The sequence below is a fragment of the Balaenoptera ricei genome, chromosome 2, assembly GCF_028023285.1.
Source record: "Balaenoptera ricei isolate mBalRic1 chromosome 2, mBalRic1.hap2, whole genome shotgun sequence".
Lineage (NCBI taxonomy): Eukaryota > Metazoa > Chordata > Mammalia > Artiodactyla > Balaenopteridae > Balaenoptera > Balaenoptera ricei.
The window spans coordinates 102,010,327-102,033,585 of NC_082640.1; the positions used below are offsets into that span (position 1 = coordinate 102,010,327).

The 23,259-nt window shown below is 37.2% G+C and overlaps 1 protein-coding gene across 6 annotated transcripts in view; it reads left to right on the top strand.

Moving 5' to 3' along the window:
- The window catches only part of UBR1 (ubiquitin protein ligase E3 component n-recognin 1), a 144,747-nt gene that overhangs the window by 107,068 nt on the left and 14,420 nt on the right, over positions 1-23,259 (top strand). For all 6 annotated transcript variants that reach the window (XM_059913490.1, XM_059913491.1, XM_059913495.1 and 3 more), the window contains 9 exons: positions 1,515-1,608; positions 2,679-2,827; positions 7,981-8,036; positions 9,078-9,174; positions 12,726-12,793; positions 13,786-13,936; positions 18,254-18,341; positions 19,478-19,611; positions 21,039-21,147. In XM_059913490.1, coding sequence (XP_059769473.1) covers positions 1,515-1,608; positions 2,679-2,827; positions 7,981-8,036; positions 9,078-9,174; positions 12,726-12,793; positions 13,786-13,936; positions 18,254-18,341; positions 19,478-19,611; positions 21,039-21,147 — 946 coding nt within the window. The remainder of the gene's footprint in view (positions 1-1,514; positions 1,609-2,678; positions 2,828-7,980; positions 8,037-9,077; positions 9,175-12,725; positions 12,794-13,785; positions 13,937-18,253; positions 18,342-19,477; positions 19,612-21,038; positions 21,148-23,259) is intronic.

Below are 23,259 nucleotides of genomic sequence, written 5' to 3' on the forward strand. Positions count from 1 at the left end.
TGTAATATTCAAAGTATCCAAGACACAATCCAGAATTACTGAAGGTACAGAGAACCAGGAGAATCTGACCAACTCTCAAGGAAAAAAACAGTCAACCAACTGCCAATCCTGAGATGTTTTAGTGTTGAACTTTTCAGACAAAAAGTATAAAACAGCTTTATAATCATGAAACATGAAGTAAAGGTGAACACTCATGAAGTGAATGGAAAGATAGGAGTTCTCAGCAGGAAAAAATAGAAACTATAAAAAAAAGAACCAAATGGAGATAACAGAATTGAAAAAATACTATATGAATTAAAAAATTAACTGAATGGGGGCTTCCCTGGTGGCGCAGTGGTTAAGAATCCGCCTGCCAATGCAGGGGACACGGGTTTGAGCCCTGGTCTGGGAAGATCCCACATGCCGCAGAGCAACTAAGCCCATGCGCCACAACTACTGAGCCTGCGCACCCAGAGCCTGTGCTCCCCAACAAGAGAAGCCACCTCAATGAGAAGCCCTCACACCAGAGTGAAGAGTAGCTCCCACTCGCAGCAACTAGAGAAAGCCCGTGCACAGCAACGGAAGACCCAACGCAGCCAAAAAATTAATTAATTAATTAAATCTATTAGAAAAAAGAATAAAATTTTAACTGAATGGGCTCAGTAGTAGAATGGAGATGGTGAGATAAGAGTCAGTGAATTTGAAATTAGATCAGGGGAAATTATACAATGAAGAATGGACAGAAAAGTGATGCAGAAAAGCGATGCAGTATCCTTAGGGACATATGGAACCTTGTTTTGTTCCCTTTAACCCAACGTTTGTGTCATTGAAGTCCTGAAAAGAAAAAGGATGGTACAGAAAAAATATTGAAGAAATAATAGCTGGAAACTTTCCAAACTTGGAGAAAGACTTAAATTTATAGGTTTAAGAAGCTCAGTGAACCTCAAACTTAAAAGCATACCTAGATAGGTCATACCCAAACTGCTGAAAACCAAAGATGAAGAAAAGAATCTCAAGAGCCACCAGAAAAAATCAAGTCATTTCACGTACGGGAATAACAATTTAATAAGGAAATGGAGCCACAAAGAGGTTTAGTATTAACCCAAGGTCTTAGTCACTGGCAGAGCTAGGATTCATACCCTGGCAGCTTGGCTCCAGATCCTTGTTCTTATTCACTAACGCATGCTGCCTTACTAGTAGAATACTGTGCATTCGTTAAAAATAGAAATATAGAGGGTCAGTTACCGATGTGGAAGACATTTATGATCTATTAGTGAAAAACCAAGGTACAAAACAGTACTAGAGATGTTGTCCTTTTTAAAAAAAATCTACACATGTAACATTTATATGGAGAACAGAAGAATATCACCCTAATGCCATCTGGTTATCTAGGTGGAGAAATTGTGAATGATTATTGCTTATTAACATTTTCTAAGTTTTCTAAAATGATCATATATAATTTACAAAAGCTAGAAAAGTGTGTGTCAGGCTAAACTCCTGTGATTTTTTCTTTCTTTTCCCTTTTAATTTGTAAGGAGAAAAGCCAAGAATTCCAGTCTTGTTTGATCAAGGAATGGGTGATTCCACTTTTGAGTTCCATTCTATTCTGAGTTTTGGAGTTCAGTCTTCGTAAGTATCTAAACAAGAGAAGTTTGTAAGTGGTTGTGAAAATAAGAATGAAGAACAGTTCTTCTTTCCTTCCTTCTTGCTTTATTTGTAAAATTGTTTTCTTTATCCCATTTTTATCTTGTTGCTTTCTCCCTAGAGTTTTATTTGTACTAATGAAATTAAGTGGTTTGAAATATTAGAGTAATATGTATTTAATATGTATTAGGGTGAACCATGCCTATAATTAACTGTTTTTGACCAACAAAAATACTATTTTTATATAGTCCAACCTACAAGAAGAACAGAATTTAAGAGACTTAAGTTAAAATCACATCTGACTTGCTCTGTGACTTCTGAAAAGTCTCAGGTCACTCCAACCCTACCACAATTCATTTTCTTTTTTGTAAGATTGAGACAATGGTCTCCTAACTTACCTCATAAGGTTAATGGAAAGATATTTATGTGAAGGCACTTTGAAAAATATAATATATCCAAATCAGATATTACTATTTAATGAATATTATCTGAGGTACATTTTTCTAGTTATGATCCTTGTTTACATGATGTATCCCATTGCTACTGAAAATATTTGTTACTTGCAACAAATAGAAGTTCAGGAAACCAGAAATAATCATTGCTAGTACATGTATTATTATATACACACACAGACACACAGACATACACACACCCCTATCAGCACAGAAGGACTTCTTGGTCCCTTATCCGTACACTAAAACTTATGTCAGATCTGTTTCCTCTGAGTTTTAATCCTCTCTCCAATCTGTTCCTTAATTTGGACCTGGACCCTTTCTGCTGTGAACATTTACTGCATCTTTTATAAGAAGTTATCTGAGTCATTACCATTTTGTCGGAGACATTTTTCTACCTGTAGGAGTTACAGTTCTGCTTTTCCCATTTTTTCTTAAGGAATAAATCTTCTTCAGCAGCTCTTATCTCTAATTTGACAAAGGGTAGTTTACTTTGTCAAAAGGAGTTAAATTCTTGCTTCGGTACTTAATTGGACTTCTCAGTAGGTAGCCCCTTTTACTAGACCATTATATCAATATAAATTTTTCTTGTTTTATTTTTAGGATAAAATATTCTAATAGCATCAAGGAAATGGTCCTTCTCTTTGCCACAACAATTTATAGAATTGGATTGAAAGTGCCTCCTGATGAAACGGATCCTCGAATCCCCATGATGACCTGGAGCACATGTGCTTTCACTATCCAGGCAATTGGTAAAGCCTATAAGAGAACTAGTTTGGAGCTTTATAGAAACAGAATTAACATTGATTGACCAAAAATTATTCCTTTTTTTCCCTGATGGCCTGGAATACTTTGACTTGTTTAAGGACTTTTGATGTATCAGTAGATTAGGTGACATGATGCCATTTAGCCTTAGAATATTTTGTATTAATCTCTTTTAACTACAAAAATGGGCATATAAACTAAAAATACTTGAAAGGGACAGCATGAAGCAAGCTATATTCTAAAGGTGGCAGAGTTACAACACTGGAAGATCAGAGGAAAAGCAAAGGAAGAAGAATCAACCCAGAAATGTCCAGTATTTTTATTTCTTTTACACTTTGAGATAAAAAGAAAGGTAAACCAAAGTCATCTAAAAACTTACCAGGAAAGAGAAAGGAAGACTGAGGTGGTCAGGAGAGACAGATTAGCAGCAAGAAACCTACCAAGTCTGAAAGGAAGCCTACTGTCAAGTTCTCTGCCATGTTGAAAGCTTCTTAGAGAAAAGTGTAGCTATCAAATCAACATGTTGTGCACCAGCGGTCCCCAACCTTTTTGGCACCAGGGACCAGTTTCATGAAAGACAGTTCTTCTGCGGACCGGTGGCCAGGGGGTGGGGGAGTGGTTCAGGCGGTAATGCAGGTGATGGGGAGCGGGAGATGAAGCTTCTCTCACTCGCTGCTCACCTCCTGCTGTGCGGCCCGGTTCCTACCAGGCCACTGACCGATATCGGTCCGCAACCTGGGGGTTGGGGACCCCTGTTGTACACCTTAAACTTACACAGTGTTATATATCTCATTAAAGCCGGGGGTAGTGAAGCAGTGAAGAATTGCTTAGATTTTTAAATTAGTATATTTGCTCATGACAGTCACAAGATAGAGTACTACATGAAAAAGAGTTAAGAACTGTAATTCTTTCATGTCATCTTTATCCAAGCCAGTTTCAGACTCATTTTCCAGTTTTTCTGGTTTTTAATGGTTCTACCACATTTTCTTCATTTAAATATAGTTTTGTAATAAGACACTATTTCATGATTTGAAGTAAGTAGCATGAAGCCGCTTCTTTTTTTTAAAATAAATTTATTTATTTATATTTTATTTTTGGCTGCGTTTGGTCTTCGTTGCTGCACACAGACTTTCTCTAGTTGCAGCGAGCGGGTGCTACTCTTCGTTGCAGTGCACGGGCTTCTCATTGCAGTGGCTTCTCTTGTTGTGGAGCACGGGCTCTAGGTGCGTGGGCTTCAGTAGTTGTGGCTCGTGGGCTCTAGAGCGCAGGCTCAGTAGTTGTGGCACACGGGCTTAGATGCTCTGCAGCATGTAGGATCTACCAGGGCTCGAACCCATGTCCCCTGCATTGGCAGGCAGATTCTTAACCACTGCGCCACCAGGGAAGTCCAAAGCCACTTCTTTCACAGAGCCTTCCTGGATATCAGCATCAGTCTCTGTGAACAGATTTTAGAAGTTATTTCCAAACCTGTCAGACTTAAATTGTGGGTAAAAAATAAATACACAGGTTTATATTTACTATGATTAAATAAAATGAGAAAAGGAAAAGATGAGGTTTAAATAGAATCTGAACAGTATGATATGAAATGTAAAACATTCTTTTGGAGTCATGATCTACTAAATATCTTCAGATTTCCAATGACGGTACTTTTACACTTTACTATTTTGGGAGCATAAGCATTAGGAATTGGAAATTTATATTTAGGCATTGAACATTTTAAAAAGTGACAGTTTTGTTATAGAGTAGATGAGAAATTCATTGGAGAGTAGGACCGAATCTTCATATGTGTTTCTGTAACATAGTAATTCGAATCTATTTGATTAATAGAGTGTTATATAGTTTTCACTCTAGGGCTTTTTCCATTCAGTGGGTATAATGCTGTACTTTATTCCTAGTACATAAACAGCTAACTTATCTCACTCCCTGTGGGTGTGGAGAGACATATACAGGATGTGTTGGCACAGTTATGAAAAATAGTTGAGGAATCAAAACAGAGGGTCTGACAAAGAGAATGGAAGAAGAGGACAAATATTGTCAATCGATCACTTTGTTTGTGAATAACATATCTTATGCTGTATAACAAGAGGGAGCCCTTCTGAGATAAAGGCACTAATCTCTGAAGAATTTAGTACTCAGATTATTTAACAAAACTTCTTCCCGAGCAATACCCAAGAAATAACAAAGTTTTGTTTAATGACTAATTCCAAAGTCCATAAAATGTCAGTTCAGGAATTGTTTCAAAACCAATAGGGTGGGGCTTCCCTGGTGGCGCAGTGGTTGAGAATCTGCCTGCCAATGCAGGGGACACGGGTTCGAGCCCTGGTCTGGGAAGATCCCACATGCCGCGGAGCAACTGGGCCCGTGAGCCACAATTACTGAGCCTGCGCGTCTGGAGCCTGTGCTCCGCAACAAGAGAGGCCGCGATAGTGAGAGGCCCGCGCACCGCGATGAAGAGTGGCCTCCGCTTGCCACAACTAGAAGAAAGCCCTCGCACAGAAACGAAGACCCAACACAGCCATAAATAAATAAATTAATTAAAAAAAAAAAACTGGGCTTCCCTGGTGGCGCAGTGGTTGAGAGTCCGCCTGCCAGTGCGGGGGACACGGGTTCGAGCCCTGGTCTGGGAAGATCCCGCATGCCGCGGAGCAACTAAGCCCGTGTGCCACAACTACTGAGCCTGCGCGTCTGGAGCCTGTGCTCCGCAACGGGAGAGGCCGCGACAGTGAGAGGCCCGCGCACCGTGATGAAGAGTGGCCCCCACTCGCCACAACTGGAGAAAGCCCTCGCACAGAAACGAAGACCCAACACAGCCAAAAATAAATAATAAATAAATAAATAAATTTATTAAAAAAAAAAAAAACCAATAGGGTGGTTACATGATCCACACATCCTCCAAATTTTAAAAATGTGTATATAAATCATGTGATATTCATTTTAATATAAAATTTACAAATATAAAATCAGTACTGAACTGAAAAGATATATTAATAGGTTTTAGACTTGCTCAAGTGACTTTTGTAACACAATATATAATATTCAGTTAAACATCTGGTATCTAATGGTAAAAAAAACTACCAGCAAATTGAGGTTACATTTAGAATTAAACATGGTGATACTTGATTTAGTTCATACTGACGTTTTTAACTATCGCATTTTGTGTTTCATGGTGTCTAGATCAGCCAAAATTTTGTCCATTTTTAGCCAGTTCTGTTTTTCTATTTTTTCTGCTTTCTTCAAAGCTAGAATAAGAAAAAATACATGATAAAAAAAATGCAAAAAGAAAATAGGAAATAAGCCTTCCACTCTCACAGATGTGTTTGCTGCCAAGGATCAGTGAAAATAAGAGTAATTTTGGGCTTCCCTGGTGGCGCAGTGGTTGAGAATCTGCCTGCCAATGCAGGGGACACGGGTTCGAGCCCTGGTCTGGGAAGATCCCACATGCCGTGGAGCAACTAGGCCTGTGAGCCACAACTACTGAGCCTGCGCGTCTGGAGCCTGTGCTCCGCAACAAGAGAGGCTGCGATAGTGAGAGGCCCATGCACCGCGATGAAGAGTGGCTCCCGCTTGCCGCAACTAGGGAAAGTCCTCGCACAGAAACGAAGACCCAGCACAGCCAAAAATAAATAAGTAAATAAATTTTAAAAAAAAGAAAAAGAGGGCTTCCCTGGTGGCGCAGTGGTTGAGAATCTGCCTGCTAATGCAGGGGACACGGGTTCGAGCCCTGGTCTGGGAAGATCCCACATGCCACGGAGCGGCTGGGCCCAGGAGCCACAACTACTGAGCCTGCGCGTCTGGAGCCTGTGCCCCGCAACGGGAGGGGCCGCGATAGTGAAAGGCCCGCGCACCGCGATGAAGAGCGGTCCCTGCACCGCGATGAAGAGTGGCCCCCACTTGCCGCAACTAGAGAAAGCCCTCGCATGAACCGAAGACCCAGCACAGCCAAAAATAAATAAATAAATAAAATCCTGCCTTGCCCTAACCTTCCATGAATCAGACTGTAAAGAATTGTTGAATTGTCTGAATTAATGAATTTGTAAAAAAAAAAAAAAGAAAAAGAAAATAAGAGTAATTTAGTAATAAATACCCTAGCCAACAAGGCAAAATATATTTCTGAACCCATGCTTTTTTGGTATTTTCAGTTTCATCTTTTTATCCTATAAATCTAATTGTTTTTTAATAGTACCGAAAGAGCAATAAGGTTACTTACATCTGTCTTGTGTATTATTTTTTAACAAAATAGGTGTTACTATATTAAAAAAATTACTTATTTAAAAATTTTTTGCAGAGAAAGACAAATACTGTTTTTATTTATATGTGCTATCTAAAATATAAAACAAATGAACAAATATAGCAAACAGACTCACAGATACAAAGGACAAACTAGTGGTTACCAGAGGGGAGAGGGGTAGGGGTAGGGGCAAAATAGATGAAGGAGATTAAGAGGTACAAACTACTAGGTACAAAATAAATGTTACAAGGAAGTAATACAAAGCACAGGAATATAGTCAGTATTTTATAATAACTTTGTATGGAGTATAATCTGTAAAAATATCAAATTACTATACACCTGAACTTAATATAATATTGTAAGTCAACTATACTTCAATTAAAGAAAAAAAATTTGCATAGAAATTTTTTTTTTTAAAGGAGGATAAATGAACCAGAATGCTTTGTTTTTCCCAGGTATTCTTTATTGATTGCTGCAGGGACTTTATTATTTGTAGTAGCAATTTGTGAATGATCTACATTTGCCTCTGTAGTATTCTCTCACTCAAAAGTTTGGAAATTTGGGGGGCTTCCCTGGTGATCCAGTGGTTAAGACTCCGTGCTCCCAATGCAGGGGGCCCGGGTTTGACCCGGTGCCGCATGCCACAACTAAAAGAGCCCACATGCAGCAACAAAGATCCCACGTGCCGCAACTAAGACTCGGCGCGGCGAAATAAATAAATAAATAAATATTTTTTAAAATTTGGGAGGGGGGGATTTTGGCATAGACTTAAACATGAAATTTTGAAGGGGAAAAGTGCAAAGCATCTGGTCAAAAATAGGATTAGTTAAAGAACATCTGATAGACAGAAACCAAGTATACAATTGTAGCAGTATTCAGAATTTATCATTTTTGTTTTTCTTACTCTTTGAGAAAACCTCTTGGGAGATGAAGGAAAACCTTTGTTTGGAGCACTTCAAAATAGACAGGTATGTGTATTCCAACAGGGTACGTGTAACTCATGGTATGCTTTTTTAGGGAGTCCACAGTAAATTTATCATTTAAAAAAATCTTTATTCACTCCTTTTTCTGTAAAAGTTAGCAGAATTCTGTTAAAAAAAAAAACTACTTCAGTCTCATAGGAGACTGAAGGGCCAACATTGTACACTTCGGAGAGTTTTCTCAATCTTGGTGGTTAAATGTAATTCACAGAAAGATTTCTGATGGTACTTGGTTACTTTTTATCCCCTTCTCTGTTTATTTCCAAATCAGAACCCTAGTGTCTCCTACATTTTTCCTTCTCACTAATTTTGCACCATCATGTAATATTAAGTATTAATGCTGGCTTAGCTCTAGATAAATCATCATACTGAATTCAAGAATAAAACTAAACCATGACTCCTTGATGGGCAGATCCTGACTGTGTATAGCTATACTCCTGCCTCAGGCCCAAGCCTCATAACATTGGGGACCCTGAAAAACAGTACTTAAGAAATGTGCTCAGTAGCCCTGTGAAGACAAACTGGGCAGCAGGATTCCCTAGACCACCTACCTCCTAGCCATTTCTCTCTTATTATCTGATAGCTGACACAGGGGACTTGGAGTCCACGATGTGCTTCCCTATAGTTCCCATCCTTCCATCTGGGAAGCAGAAGATCTGTTCCCTGAATTCAGTGATTTTCTGCCATCATTTTAGAATTTCTATAAATATGTTTATTTGCACAGGCCTCAATAGAATAATTTAGGCCAGACATTTAAGAGAATGACTCTGGGGAAAATGAGTACTTAAATGAGAATTGAGATGATTATATCTTTAATACCTCTTTGTCATGGGAAAATCTATTAAAAAAATTCGGTGAAGTCATAAAACTTTTTAGAAGTATTAAAAATATTGTAACTAAACTTGCAAGAATGTAAAGTATATAGTAAGTCTGCACTAATTCTTGCAGACTGGGATTGGTTTTTACAGTGAATGACTTAGGTCTTTTATCTTCCCTTATCTTTTTATCTTCCCCTCTCTTACAATCTAGCATAATGGTCTGAAAGCATTAATGCAGTTTGCCATTGCACAAAGGATTACCTGTTCTCAGGTCCTGATACAGAAACATCTGATTCGTCTTCTATCAGGTAGAGTCTTCTCTGAATTATTATTATTATGTTATTTATGTGTCTTTTCCCATTGCATTTCTGGCAGTGTATTTTATTAGGAAACAACACACTGCACTAATTTTGGATACTCATTACCACAGCCTTACAAAAGAAAAAACAAAAAGAAAACAAAACACATGGCTGCCCCTGTAATACCTGCAATCTTATTTTTAAAACCAAGTGTTTTCAAATGTTGTCAGCGTGTATCGGTTATACCCACCTAGGGGCTTTTTTGAACCAACATCCACAATCACTAACATCCTTGTATCTCAGTCTGGTTAGAAAAGGGAGCAGTGATGTGGCTAGATCATTTAAAAATATGTTTAGTTTTGCTGGTGTGTATCAAAGTCATATAAAAATAATAGAAGTGCTAAGTGTGGTAATCCATGCATGCCCTTTTCTTTGAGAGACAGGCTATAACAGCTGAGTTGGGTTTTTTTTTTTTAGATTCTAACAAGCTAGAAATTAAGCCCATATGGTACTCAGTATAAAAATAAAAAGAGGGATTAGAGGTTATACAGTAGTAGAATGATTTGGCTTTCATTTTGGTTGTCTGCGTTTCCATTTAGGTATTTGTACTACAGGAGCTCCTTTGTGTCTAAATAGGTCAGGCTTAAAAAAGACTGTTTTTATAAGTCTTTTTATTCATAAGTTCAATATGTCACAGGTAAAGAGGTTTAAGCTTGCACTTCCTAGGTATGTTTCTACCAAATAGGAGAGTCATTCAGTCTTTTTAAGCTTTAAAGCCAGGCATAGTTTTTTCTAGCTTATCTAACAGGCTTTTTTTCCCAAAATTGACCAGTTACTTTACCTTGAAAGTCTGTTGAAACAGGTCACTTTCCTCCTTGTTGATTCCCACAGGCTTCTTAGGGAGCTCTTCCTGGGCAGCTTTCTGTCACTCTAATGACATGGGGGTTCCATGGCTCCATCCAAATCTGCCACCTAAATTTCATTAGAACTTTTACCATGCCAAGTTTTATATCTTCAAGTTAATTTCCAGCTATCTCCTGAATTAATCTCATGCTAATAGGAATCTAATATTAATGCTGTTCCCTAGCTACATACTTAAATTTTTTCTGTTTTTTCATTTACTTTTTCTCTTATTGGTCAGTTGCACAGGCCCAGAATTTTGCACATGTTACACGTGCATCTTGTTCTTAGGACCTCTTCCTATTGTTAACAGTTTATCCTATTTGCACAGTAATATTTTGGTTTTGTTTTTTAATTTTTTGGTATCTCTTTTCATTTCAGTTATAATTTGGATACCTTGTTTTACCAGCACTTCCAAATAGTCTCCCTGCTTTTATATTCATCACACGTTATGGGATTTATAATGTTTAAAACACCTCAAAATAAGCACCAAACAAGGAGACTATTTAACATCATCACAGATAGCAGAAACTGAAATAATAGTGCATAATCTCTAATTGGCAGTAACTAATAGAATTGATGTGCTTTTGCTCTGTAATGTAGCTTTGTGCCTTTATGTAAAAGTTTGGTATGTGAAAATTTATTAGCAGGAACATCTTTATTTGCAAGGTGTTAGGGCTATAAACTCTGTATAGAGGTATAAGATATGGTCCCTGCCATTTGTAAGGCTTATGATTGAATTAAAGAAGCAGAACCTCTGTGAAAACTCACATTATAATGTAGCCAAATGCCAGATGTATGGTAAGAATACATGCTTCAAGAATTGAGACAGGAAGGGATCACTATGGGGCTCTGCTGTTTTTTTCCTCTAACAGGGTCCATAAAGATAAGTTGAGAGGAACAGAGACAGCATTCTAAGCCCAGGGCACAATTTAAACAGAGATTGAGGAGGTAGGAAAGCATGTGATATGTTCAAGTTAGGCAAGTTTGATAGGAGTAGTGGCACCTATAGATAGAGAAGCATGAAGTTGTTTTGATAAAAATAGAGGATCTTAAATGCCCCAATGAGAAGTTTGAACTTTATTCTTCAGGTTATTGGGAATTTTTGAAACATTTTGAGCAATAATATTCTAAAGTTAATTTGATATTGTATAGGTTGGGTTGGAAAAAGGAAAAATTAAAGGTAACATGCATCTGCACGTAGTAGCATAAATTAGGGAGGGAACTATGATGGGTGGAGGCAAGATTTTGAATTAAAATGAGTAACTAGATTATTGAGAGAAATAGGGAAGTCCAGGAAGTCCACAATAGAGAGCTGTTTTGTGTGAAAGGTGATGAATATTGTTGTAACATGTTGATTCTGCAGTAGCAACAGGAAATACAATGCTCACTGCCATGTATGTGCCAGGCATTGTACAAGGATCTTTTTATATAATCATGTCTTCGAACTGCCATTCTTCAAGGAAATTATCATTTTCCTGATTTACAGATGAAGAAACTGAGGCACAGAGAAGTTATGTGACTTGACCGAGGTCATAAAAAGAGGCAGAACTAATATTTGAATCAAAGCCTGACCATAAAACCTATGCTCTTCCTGCTATATCACATAAGTTTTGCTGAGATATTTAATTTAGCATAAATAGACGATTTATTTATTTATTTATAGCTATTTAGCTATTAACATAGCTAGTTAATGGCAGAGCCCTGTTATCACTTTGTTTTTTAAAGCCAATATTAATAACATTTATCGATTACTGTATGCCAAGCTCAGGATAAGTACTTTTAATGCACATGTTAACGAACCTCTCAACAATCTCATATACACTGTAGACTTAGAGAAGTCAAGTACCTTGCTTATGACAAATAGTCGCAGGAAGTACTGCATCCCATTTCTGTCTGACTCCAAAGCCCATGCTCTTAACTTTTATGGTTTTGTTTAGAATCTTGGATTTGGGGTTAAGAAATACACCTTGTCTGAATTTTAAACAAATAATAGCTTTATTGAAATAAAATTAATTCCCTCATTTTTATATATACAAAACCCTTACTGTTGTTTTGAATTCTTGATTTCACTTCCTTGTCACTCTTTCCCTGACTTCCAAATTTAGAGACTGATCAAATCAGAAAGACAAAGTTTTTGAGCTGTCTGCATTTCCTTCCATTCATCAGTCCATACAAACCATTATCTAATTTTAATTCAGGAGGATCATCTCCATACTCCTTTCATTTACAGTGCTTTTCATGCTCTCCCTGCTCTGAACCCCAAATTTGTTCACGTGTTTTATGTATCACAGAACATTTAGAAATGCGTAGTTAGGGGGGAAAAAGTGGTAGGGAACATTTTATAAAAGGAATTCTTTTTCATTCAGCAAATACTTATCGAACAATTTCTTACTTCAGTCATCCTAGTTTATTTACCCTTTGCCCCTGTATCTTATATTTCAACCATTAAATTACATCCAGGGCTTTTTAGAGCCTTTTCTCAGTTTAGTTTATCTTTAATTACGGTTCCCATATCTTAAAGGTGTGATATACCAGTTTATCAGTCTCTGTATTATAACCTTGTTAAATTTCTGTTTTAGATGTTTATATCTTGCATTATATTTAACTACATTGCTATATGACTGACTGAATTACATTAAGGTTTTTTTGTTTTTCAGTTGTTCTTCCTAACCTAAAATCAGAAGCTACACCTTGCCTTCTATCTGTAGATCTATTTCATGTTTTGGTAAGTGTTCAGTAAATTTTTTTTCTTCAGTCACTCAAGCTTAGAATTTCGTGTTTTTTCCTTATTGAAATTTATGCTCTTTGTTCAAGATTATAAATTATCAGTGTTCAAAGTTTAGTCTCTTTTGTCCATTCCATTTACAAATAGATACAGATTTGACTGAGACCATGAAAATCACTTTAAAAATGAAACCACATTTATCCTTTACTTTGTAATAGGTCTTATTCTAGTTGATTATATTTAGTTAGTGTCTATACAAGCAAACTTTTTCTAATAATGTATTTTCCCCCTTCGTCTTTTTCTCATCTTGTTTACGTTCTAAGTGGTGAATGATGGGGTGAGCTGTCTTAAAATCATTAATTATTCGTGATAGGGACCAGGCCATGGGTGCATCCAGGCTTCCCCCAAAACACCTATGGTTGGGTGGCAACTGTTTTGTGAGTTTCTTGCACAGCTTTTCAATCCCCGTGAAGATTCCATTCCTTCAAAGCGAGTTCTCTAGAGAGAGCCATGGTGAAGTTGGGAGCATGGAGTTTGTGGATGCAAGGTTAGCCAGTATCCTCTATCCAGCGGTTGTCACCCTATCTTTTGGAATCTCTTGGGGGAACCTTGAAAAGAATGCTGGTAAATGGGCCCTACCACCTGAGATAATGATTTGATTGGACTGGGGTGGGGCCTGTGTAAGTGTTATTTTAAGAGCTCCCCGAGTGATTGTAACGTTGAATCTTCTAAAACCGCAGGGTTGAGACCACTACCTAGAACTAGAATAAGTAGACCCAGCAAAGGGTTAAATCTGTTTGGTGATGACATTTGTCCTCTATTTATGGTATATTATATTATAAAATATCTTGTTGAATAATTAGGAAAAATATGGTGGTTATTAAAAAAAACACACAAACAGTGCAGAATCTGGTGTTCTTTACATTTACGTATGAGATTAACTTGTGTTGGTCTTTGTTGTTACCCATGTTGATGTCCATTTTGTCTCATAGGTGGGTACTGTGTTAGCATTCCCATCCTTGTATTGGGATGATGCTGTTGATCTGCAGCCTTCATCAATTAGTTCTTCCTATAACCACCTTTATCTCTTCCATTTGATCACCATGGCACATATGCTTCAGATACTTCTTACCACAGACACAGGTAAAGTTCCCATCAGTTGTTAACTGTAAATAACATTTGCCCATGATTTATTGGCAAAATTAATTATGCTTGTGGTTAATCATTTTATATATTTCTAAGTTCTGTATTATGTCTCTTATTGAATGACTGTTCATTTGTTTCTTTACGGATGCTGTTTAAACGGAAAGGTTAGAAGAACTGTGACAGGAATAATTAGCTCAACCACTTGATTCTCTAACTTGCAACTGCTCTCTAGGTATACAGGGAGACCATTTGGATCTGCTTTTCCCTTTCTTTTTTTTTTTTTCAAATTCCCCAATCTCAAGGTTGAGGATTAGTCTCTCCAGTGTTTGTCCCTACCTAAATACTTTCAGCCTTTTGATAAGCCTGTCTACGAAACATTCTTGATTTCTCCAGCTAGAATGATAGTACTTTGTTCATTTTATAGCATTTATCACATAGTGTCTTATTTTATAGTTATATCTTACTGTTGTTCCACTCCCTTCCCTGCTTCTCCTTTCTCTCTGCTCCTCCATGCCTACTGTTTCTTTAATAGGGAACATTCAAATTTCAAAATCTTCCCTCATAAGCTTCAAGTGTCTAGCAATATTTGTTATACCCAGTAAGAACTCAATAAATATTTTTTGGACAAATGTTCATTTGAGGATACATGAGTAATATAATATCATGGAATTGTGGTATAGTTGTCCTTTTAGACTCTGCTCTTAATAGAAAGCAAAATTGGGTTTTGAGTATCAGTGATCAATAAAGGCTACTGAAAGTTCAAATAATTTAGAGGACAGATAATTAAAGTGACCTTAGAACAGTATCTAGCAAAATTACATATGCATTTACCTTTTGACCCACCAATCCCACTTCTAGGAATCTACCCCAAAGCTCTACTGGCAAAAATATGAACGGATATAAGCACAGATTATTCATTGTGGCATTATTTAGAATAGCAGAAAACTGGGAGATTGGTTGAATGACCTATGGTATATCCATATAATGGAATGCTGTGCAGCTATAAAACGGAATGAACAAGCTCTATTGAAGAAGTGATCTCCAGGATATATTATTAAGTGAAAAAAGTAGGGTACAGAACACTAGTTTTAGTATATACCTTTGTGTGAGGTATTTTATGTGTATTCATGCGTATACATGCTTACATATATTCATACTTGCTTATTTTTTTAATAAATGAAACAACAGAAGTATAAACCGAAAACTAATTAAAAAGAGTTGCCCCTAGGACAAAGTAAAGAGTACAATACTTTGAGCAAAGACTCTTGTGAATGTCTTTTTAATGTAGTTGATTTTAGAACCCTAATTATACTTAACTAAAAAAAAAAATCTAAATGGTAAAAATAAGTTTTTGACAATTGAAAACAACAAATGAACCTAACAAGTGTATCAAGAAAATAATTGCTTAAGTGACTTTAAAAAACAGTATTTCAACTGTACTTCCCTAGTAGGATGTATTCTGATAATGGAAGAACTACAAAAAAAAATCTTAAATTGAACTCCGTTAGTGGTATCAGTAGTACTAATATTGTTATTTTGAAATTATTTTAGGCAATTTTTAAACCAAATAAGTGATTGTGTTAATGTCATTGGGAACCAAATTTTCAGTATAAGGAGGAAGACACACAAGAATAAATTCAGAAAAGTTAAGTAAAAACCGAATAATCTCCTGGTCAGAATCCCTGCAAGTTATTTTTTGGGTATCAACAGACTGATTGTAAGTTTATATGGAGAGGCAGAAGACTCAGAATAGCCAACTCAGTATTGAAGGAGAAGAACAAAGTCAGAGGACTGATACTACTTGACTTTAAGATTTACTGTAAAGCTACAGGAATCAAGACAGTGTGGTACTGGTGAAAGAACAGACCAATGAATCAATGGAACGAAACAGAGAGCCCCCAAATAGACCCACATAAATATAGTCAATTGATCTTTGACGAAGGAGCAAAGACAAATGGAGGAAAGATAATCTTTTCAACAAATGGTGCTGGAACAACTGGATATCCACATGCAAGACACAGACACAGATCTTACACCTTTCCCAAAAATTAACTAAAAATGGATTATAGACCTAAATGTAAAAATACAAAACTATAAAACTCCTAGAAGATAACATAGGAGAAAACCTAGGTGACCTTGGGTATGCAATGACTTTTTAGGTACAACACCAAAGGTACAATCCATGATAGAAATAATTGGTAAGTTGGACTTCATTACAATTCAAAACTTCTGTTCTGCAAAAGATTATTATCAGGAGAGTGAGAAGATAAGCCACAAACTGGTTGAATGGATTTGCAAAAGATGCATCTGATAAAGAACTGCTATCCAAAATATACAAAGAACTCCTCTAAGGTTCAACAGTAAGAAAACAAACAACCTCGTTAAAAATGGACAAAAGACCTGAACAGACACCTTGCCAAAGAAGATATCCGGTTGGCAAATAAGCATATGAAAAGATGTTTAATATTAGGTGTCATTAGAGAATTACAAATTAAAACAACAACGAGATACCAGTATACATCTATCAGAATGGGCAAAATCCAGAACACTGACAGCACTGAGTACTGGCAAGGATGTGGAGCAACAGGAGCTCTCATTCATTGCTGGTAGGAATGAAGTCCATGCCACTTTGAAATACAGTTTGGCAATTTCTTAACCAAACTAACATGCTCCTACCATACAGTCCAGCAGTCACACTCCTTGGCACCTACCCAAATGAACTGAAAACCCATGTCCACACTAAACCTGCACACAGATGTTTATAGCAGCTTTATTCATAACTGCTAAAACTTGGTAGCAACCCATATGTCCTTGTGACTGGATAAATAAACTGTGGTACATCCAAGCAATGGAGTATTCTTCAGTGCTAAAAAGAAATGAGCTGTCAAGCAATGAAAAGACATGGAGGAAACTTAAATACATATAACTAAGTGAAAAAAGCAAATTTGAAAAGGCAACATACTGTATGATTCCAGCTATAGGACATTCTGGAAAATGCAAAACTATGAGATAGTAAAATGACCAGTGGTGATTGACAAGGGTTAGGGGAGAGAGAGGTGAATAGGCAGAGCACAGAGGGTTTTTAGGGTTTAATGAAACTACTCTGTGGGATACTATACTAATGGATACATCTTATACATTTGTCAAAACCTACAGAATGTACAACAGCAAGAGTTATCTCTAATGTAAACTATGGACTTTGGGTGATAATGATGTGTCAATATAGGTTGTAACAAATGTGCCAGTCCTGGTGAATGGTGCTGATAGTGGGAGAGATTGTAGGTGTTTGGGAACAGTGGGTATATGGGAAATCTGTGCTTTTCTCTCAGTTTTGCTGTGAACCTAAAGCTGCTTTAAAAAATAAAGTTTATTAATGTAAAAAGATCTTGTTACATGGGTGTGTGCATTTGTCAAAATTCATTAAATGGTGCATTTAATATTTGTGCATTTTATTGCATGTAAAATTTACCTCATACTGGGAAAAAAGTCATATACAAATATTGAACTCTTACATTTAAATTGGAAATACCAGTATGAGTTCATGATATATTTTCCTTTAAAAAAAAAGTATATTTTCTAAAGAAACCTTAATTGAAAAAGGAAAAAAACTGGCAATATTCAAGGTAAGAGACTCAGGGTAATTTTAACTGTGGCCTTTCAGATGAATTAATGGATAAACAAAATATTTTTAAAACAAGAGAGTACTACTCAAATGTGCTGTACCCATCCCTCGCAGCAGAGTGAAGGTAGGCATTTTTATCCCCATTTTAATACAATAAAACTAAAGTTCAGACAACTTCAGTGGCTTACACAGAATTTTAACTTAAATGGGAGAGGTGGCAGTCGCTGGAAAGGTTTAGGATGGTCCTACTAAAGATTAAGGATAGATTATGGAGGAAAATAACCCCACAAGATTCTTTTTATGTGTCTCTTTGCTTGAGCAAGAAGGCAGAACAGCAACCCACTTTCCTTTCTAGAGGTTGAATTTCTGCCTGCTAGCCAGGACAGCTAGGAACCCCGAGCAGGTAGATGACCACTAATTTATTTACCTGGTCATGTTATAATGAGGTAAATATTTATTAAACCTCATGTTTAGCAAGGCTGTGATTCTGCCCTATTTGTTTCTCTAGCTAACATACTGATAAAGTTTATGTAACAGTTTTAATATTCAGGATCAACAATTTAGACTGAGAACAAGGGAAAGAACCTCAGTTGAGTTGACATTGCTTATTTTCCTGGAACCATGAAATTGAGGTTTAATTGATTAATTGAATAGCAAATTCATAGATTTATCTTTCAGAATTTCTTTTTCAGGCCTCCCCCTTGCACAAATTCAAGAAGAGAGTGAAGAGGCTCGTTCTGCATCTTCTTTCTTGGCAGAAGTTTCTCAGTATACAAGCGGGTGAGTAACAGTCCATTAGTCCAGTCTATTTCAGTATTGTTTTTATAATTCCACATCTTTGTTCAGTTGTTTGGCAGTATAACTTTTGAACCATTTTAATTCCAGTTTTTAAAAATCAGTTAAAAGGCTTTTGGAATAACAACAAGTAAAACCTACCCATTCATTTGTTTCTGAGTCTAAGACAAGTTTTGACACATCTTTACTCTTGTAAACTGTTATGGGAACATAGGCAAAAGGTGATAGAATTTTAACAATATGCAGCAGTTAGAATTTAAATAAATGTAAAAAGTTGAAAATAGGTTGCCCTTTTAAAGCAATTCATACAGTTAATACACTTAACTACCTAGAGGTTTTTTAAGGCTGCTGTGAATAGTATGTGAAGTGTATTGGCAACGCAGAGGTTAAAACCAAAAGTACGGTACAGTGCTCTGCTGCGCTTCGTCTGCTGCCACGTTCTGCTCTTTGTTTTCATCTTCTTCGCCAGTCAACTTTTTTTTTTAGTTTAAGTACTGAATATGTGTGCATGTGTATTTATTTTTATGTTAATAGACTTTTTTAGAGCTGTTTTAGGTTTACAGAAAGATTGAATAGAAAGTACAAAGAGTTCCCATTTCCTCCCTCCCTCCACCAATTTCTCCATTATTAATGTCTTGCATTTGTGTGGTACATTTGTTAAATTGATGAACCAGTATTGATACATTGTTATTAACTACAGTCCATATTTACTTTAAGGTTCACTCTTTATGTTGTAAGATTATAGTATCATATAGATTAGTTTCACTGCCCTGCAAATCACCAATTTTAATACAGAAATCAGGAAAGTATTAACTTTTTTTTTTTCTTTTTAGCTAACTTGGCTGCTTTGGTTAGTTATTGCTAAATATATTTGCTCCACATTTCATTACAAGGGTTAGGGGAAAGAAAAAAGTAGTTCTTTGCCTTAAACATCTACCTGGTAAAAAATGCAAGATTTGTGGTTTTCTTTAGCTAGTTAAATATTTTGTTTTAAATATTTAAAAATTAAATGGATAAAAAATTATTTAATGCTTAGCTATGTTTTTGAAAGGGGATGTGTTTACAGTCTAGGTTTTAGTCTGATCTGTATTCTGTTCTGTTCTGGAATTATTGCCTCTTAGCTGCATTGGGTGTGGTATTCCTGGCTGGTATTTATGGGTCTCGTTGAAGAATGGCATCATCCCTTATCTTCGCTGTGCTGCATTGTTTTTCCACTATTTACTTGGAGTAACTCCACCTGAAGAACTATTTACCAGTAAGTAGGAAAATGAAATCACAGAGTAGTAAATAAAACTTTTTTTGTTACCTGCAACCTCAAGAATACAAGGTGAGAGCAGGCAAAACCACTTCATTCCTCACCTGTTTCATCAGTGTTCGTTCCAAACATGTGTGCGCCCCTGCCCTGGTGTAGGTAAAAGGTGAGGCCAGAAACCACATTAGCCTCACAGTCTGCAAAACCTATTCATGGCTCCTATCTATGTACAGATTTTGTACTTGAGCTTACAAAATGCCTGCACGCAGAGTATAATGGATAGGGTATACAAGAAATTAGAAAGATTGGTTGCTTTTAAGGGAAGAGAACTGTTTGGCTAGGTAGGAGGAAATTTTTATTATATACTCTGTTTCTTGGATTTTGAGCATATGACTGTATCTATTGTGAAAGAGTTAAAATGCTGCTGGGAAAGGCCTGTTGTGATAAACCAAGGCTATGTGTATTTGAGTAACAGAATCATTTCCTTTCTCCTTTACTTGCCTTAAATCTACCTCAAGGTAGAGAAGGTTTCCTTGTGGCTCTGTATGGGTAAAAATCAGGTTTGTATGATTTTGGAAGAGTCATCAAATTTGCTCAGAGATTCTTTCTTTTGTCCTTTTCTCAGGTCAGCCTTAAGAGGGTTCTATATCTTGAACTCAGTTCAGTAGGGTTTGTTAGATGTAGGTTTGTTCTGATTCTGTATAAATACGATGCTACTTTCCAAGTGGTTGTCAGTACAGATCTGTTGTTTTCATTTTAAAAAAAATCATATATTATCTAGTCAGTGCTGTAGTATGGCAGTGGATAAGATAAAGTCCTTTCTTTTGAGAGGAGATGAAATATAAACAAACAGATAAATATATATAGTATAATGTGAAATGGTAATAAGTGCTGCAAAGAAAAATAAAGCAGGTTATGGGAGTAGAGAATGCTGGGGTAGAGTCATGGAAGCCTTCTCTGTGAGGAGATATTGAGCAAAGGGACATTGAAAAAGGAGATAGGGTTGAACTGGGCGGGTGATTGAAGGAAGAGTATTCCTAAGCAGAAGGAACAATAACTGCAAAGGCTTTGCTTGACATAGTCGAGGAATAGTAGAGATGAGTGGCCGAAGCCTATTGAACAGGGGGAGGGTGGTAGGAGATGAGGTCCAGATCAGGTAGGGCCTTTATGCCACAATAAGGACTTTTGTATTTTTGTGCTAGTTTGATGTTGGAGAAGTCTGATCAGGAGAATGACTCAATCAGATTTAAAAGGATCACTGTAAAAAAAAAAAAAAAAAAATCACTGTGTCTTGTCACCCACAGTTTTATAGAGTACAAAGTATACTATGTATAGACAGAGTATAGAAATGAGCATAAACAATGTAGAAACTCTATTGTTGACCAGGTAAGAATAATGTACTTATTAAATGTATTTTTATTTCCTTGCAGATCCTGCAGAAGGAGAGTACAGTGCACTCTGTAGCTATTTATGTTTACCCACAAATTTGTTCCTGCTTTTCCAGAAATATTGGGATACTGTAAGGCCCCTCCTGCAGAGGTACTGTGGGGGTAAAATATCATTATTGGGTTATTATACAGTTTGGAAATGTTAAATTAAAAATATTTGCTAAGCTTTTAGATTGATTAGCATCGTTTGACGGGGTGACAAAAATATACGAGATTCCTAATTCACACACAAAAGGAGTTGGGGATAAGACCAGCAGCAATGGGCAGCTGGAATTTCTGGTTGTTCCACCATGACTACCATTCATGGTGCTTATTTTCCCCACAGCTGCTATCTCATCCCAGTTTTAAATGGGGTGGCGGGTGGGTGGAGTGAGGGTAGGTCCTGTTGTAAGCAGCAGTACAGTCACAGTTAAACATCAGAGGAACCCAAAGTGGGGCTACAATAGTAGCATATCTCATATGGTAGCACATTTCTCAGCAGGGTGACTGGGGAGGAAATAAAGGTCGTTTGGTAGATCAAAGATATACCTAGTTAAATTTCCTGTGGAAAAGTGTGTCTTTTTTTATTAAAAATTTCTTCCTACCCCATTACGTACTGGCCCTTCTGATCACTCTCTACCCTCCAAACCTCCAATCTCCTTACCCTATCTTTGCTGCCACCATTTTCCATCTTTTTTTTTTTTTGAGATATAATTGACATATACCATCATTTTAATAATCAGTTCTCATCATGTTACTCTTACTTTATTTCCCCCATTAAAGATTCTGGCATCCAATTCCAATACTTGTTGTGGGGTGGGGGGTTGTTTTTCCCACGCATCCAGCAAGTAATTCTGCAACATCAGCTGGGTGTCCTGCTGTTCAGCTCAATCCTGACTCTTGTCTTCCTGGAGGTGCTGTCAGATTCCATGGGTTAAGGGCTCAGTCCCATAAAACTGACGACCCCATCCCCACATACTTCAGAAAGAGCCAGCACAGTCCAGGTTGTCACCTGTGCTCACCAAAAGGCAATCTGTAGAGCAGCTCACAGAACTCAGAGAAACGTTTTCCTTACTAGATCATCAGTTTTTTATCAAAGCATATGACTCAGGGCCAGCCAGATGGAAGAGACACATAGGGCAAGGTATGAGGGAAAGGCAGCAGAACTTCCACCCTCTCTCTCTGAGCACACCACTCTCCCTGAATCGACACGTGTTCACCAACCTGTAAGCTCTCCAAATCAAGTCCTTTAGAGGTTTTATGGAAGCTTTATTACGTAAGCGTGATTGAGTAAACCATTGGCCTGTTGGCGACTGATTCATCCTCCAGCCCTCTTCCCTCCCCAGAGGCTGGTGGGTAAGGGGAGGCTGAAAGTTCCAACCCTCTAGTCACGTGGTTAGTTCTCCTGGCTACCAGCCCTCACCCTTTTGTTCAAAAGCCGCTTTGTTAACGTAACAAAAGACACCTTTTTCACTCACATCACTTAGGAAGTTCCAAGGGTTTTGGAAGCTCAGTGCTGAAGTTGTGCTGACCCGTCTGTGCCAGGAACTGGGTCAGAGACCAAATATATTTATTATTGTTAAAAAAATTAAGTTTGAAGATCTAATTGGCTTTATTAAATGATTCATGAATGGGCAGCATCCCATCTAGCAAGTAGAAAGGAGCCTTTTATAGTCAGCAAGGAGGTGGGACAAGGAAGGCATAAATGAAAAAAGGATTATTTCAGGCAAGGTCACCTTCCTTTGCGGGACAAAAGGATCTGTTAGGCAGATTACCTCACTGGTACTGACCAGGAAATTCCAGACCGATGGGTAAAGATTTCATTTCTGGGGAAGGTTGAAACTGCAATTAGGTTTAGGTGTTAAGTCTTGGTTTGATGGATGTGGGCTTAGCACAAGTAACTTCCATTTGGGGCTTGTCTCTTTTTTTAATGTTATCAGTCACAGTATCACACCCATGATTTCCTTTAGTCTTTTCAATTTTCTACCCTTTTTCTTTCTCCTTCTTCTTTAATCAGTGTCTTTTTCCCTGCATGCCCATGTCAGGATTTGTGTGAATGTCCGCCCATCTCTTGACACCTTTCTCTGTGCTCTTACCTCTTCTTTTGGGTTCTTTTCTGTGTTTTCTCATTTCTCATGAGGTATTCTGATTTTCAGTGTGATAAAAATGAATTCAAAAAAAAAAAATCAGTATCATGCTTTGTGTTGAATGCAATCACAGTAGG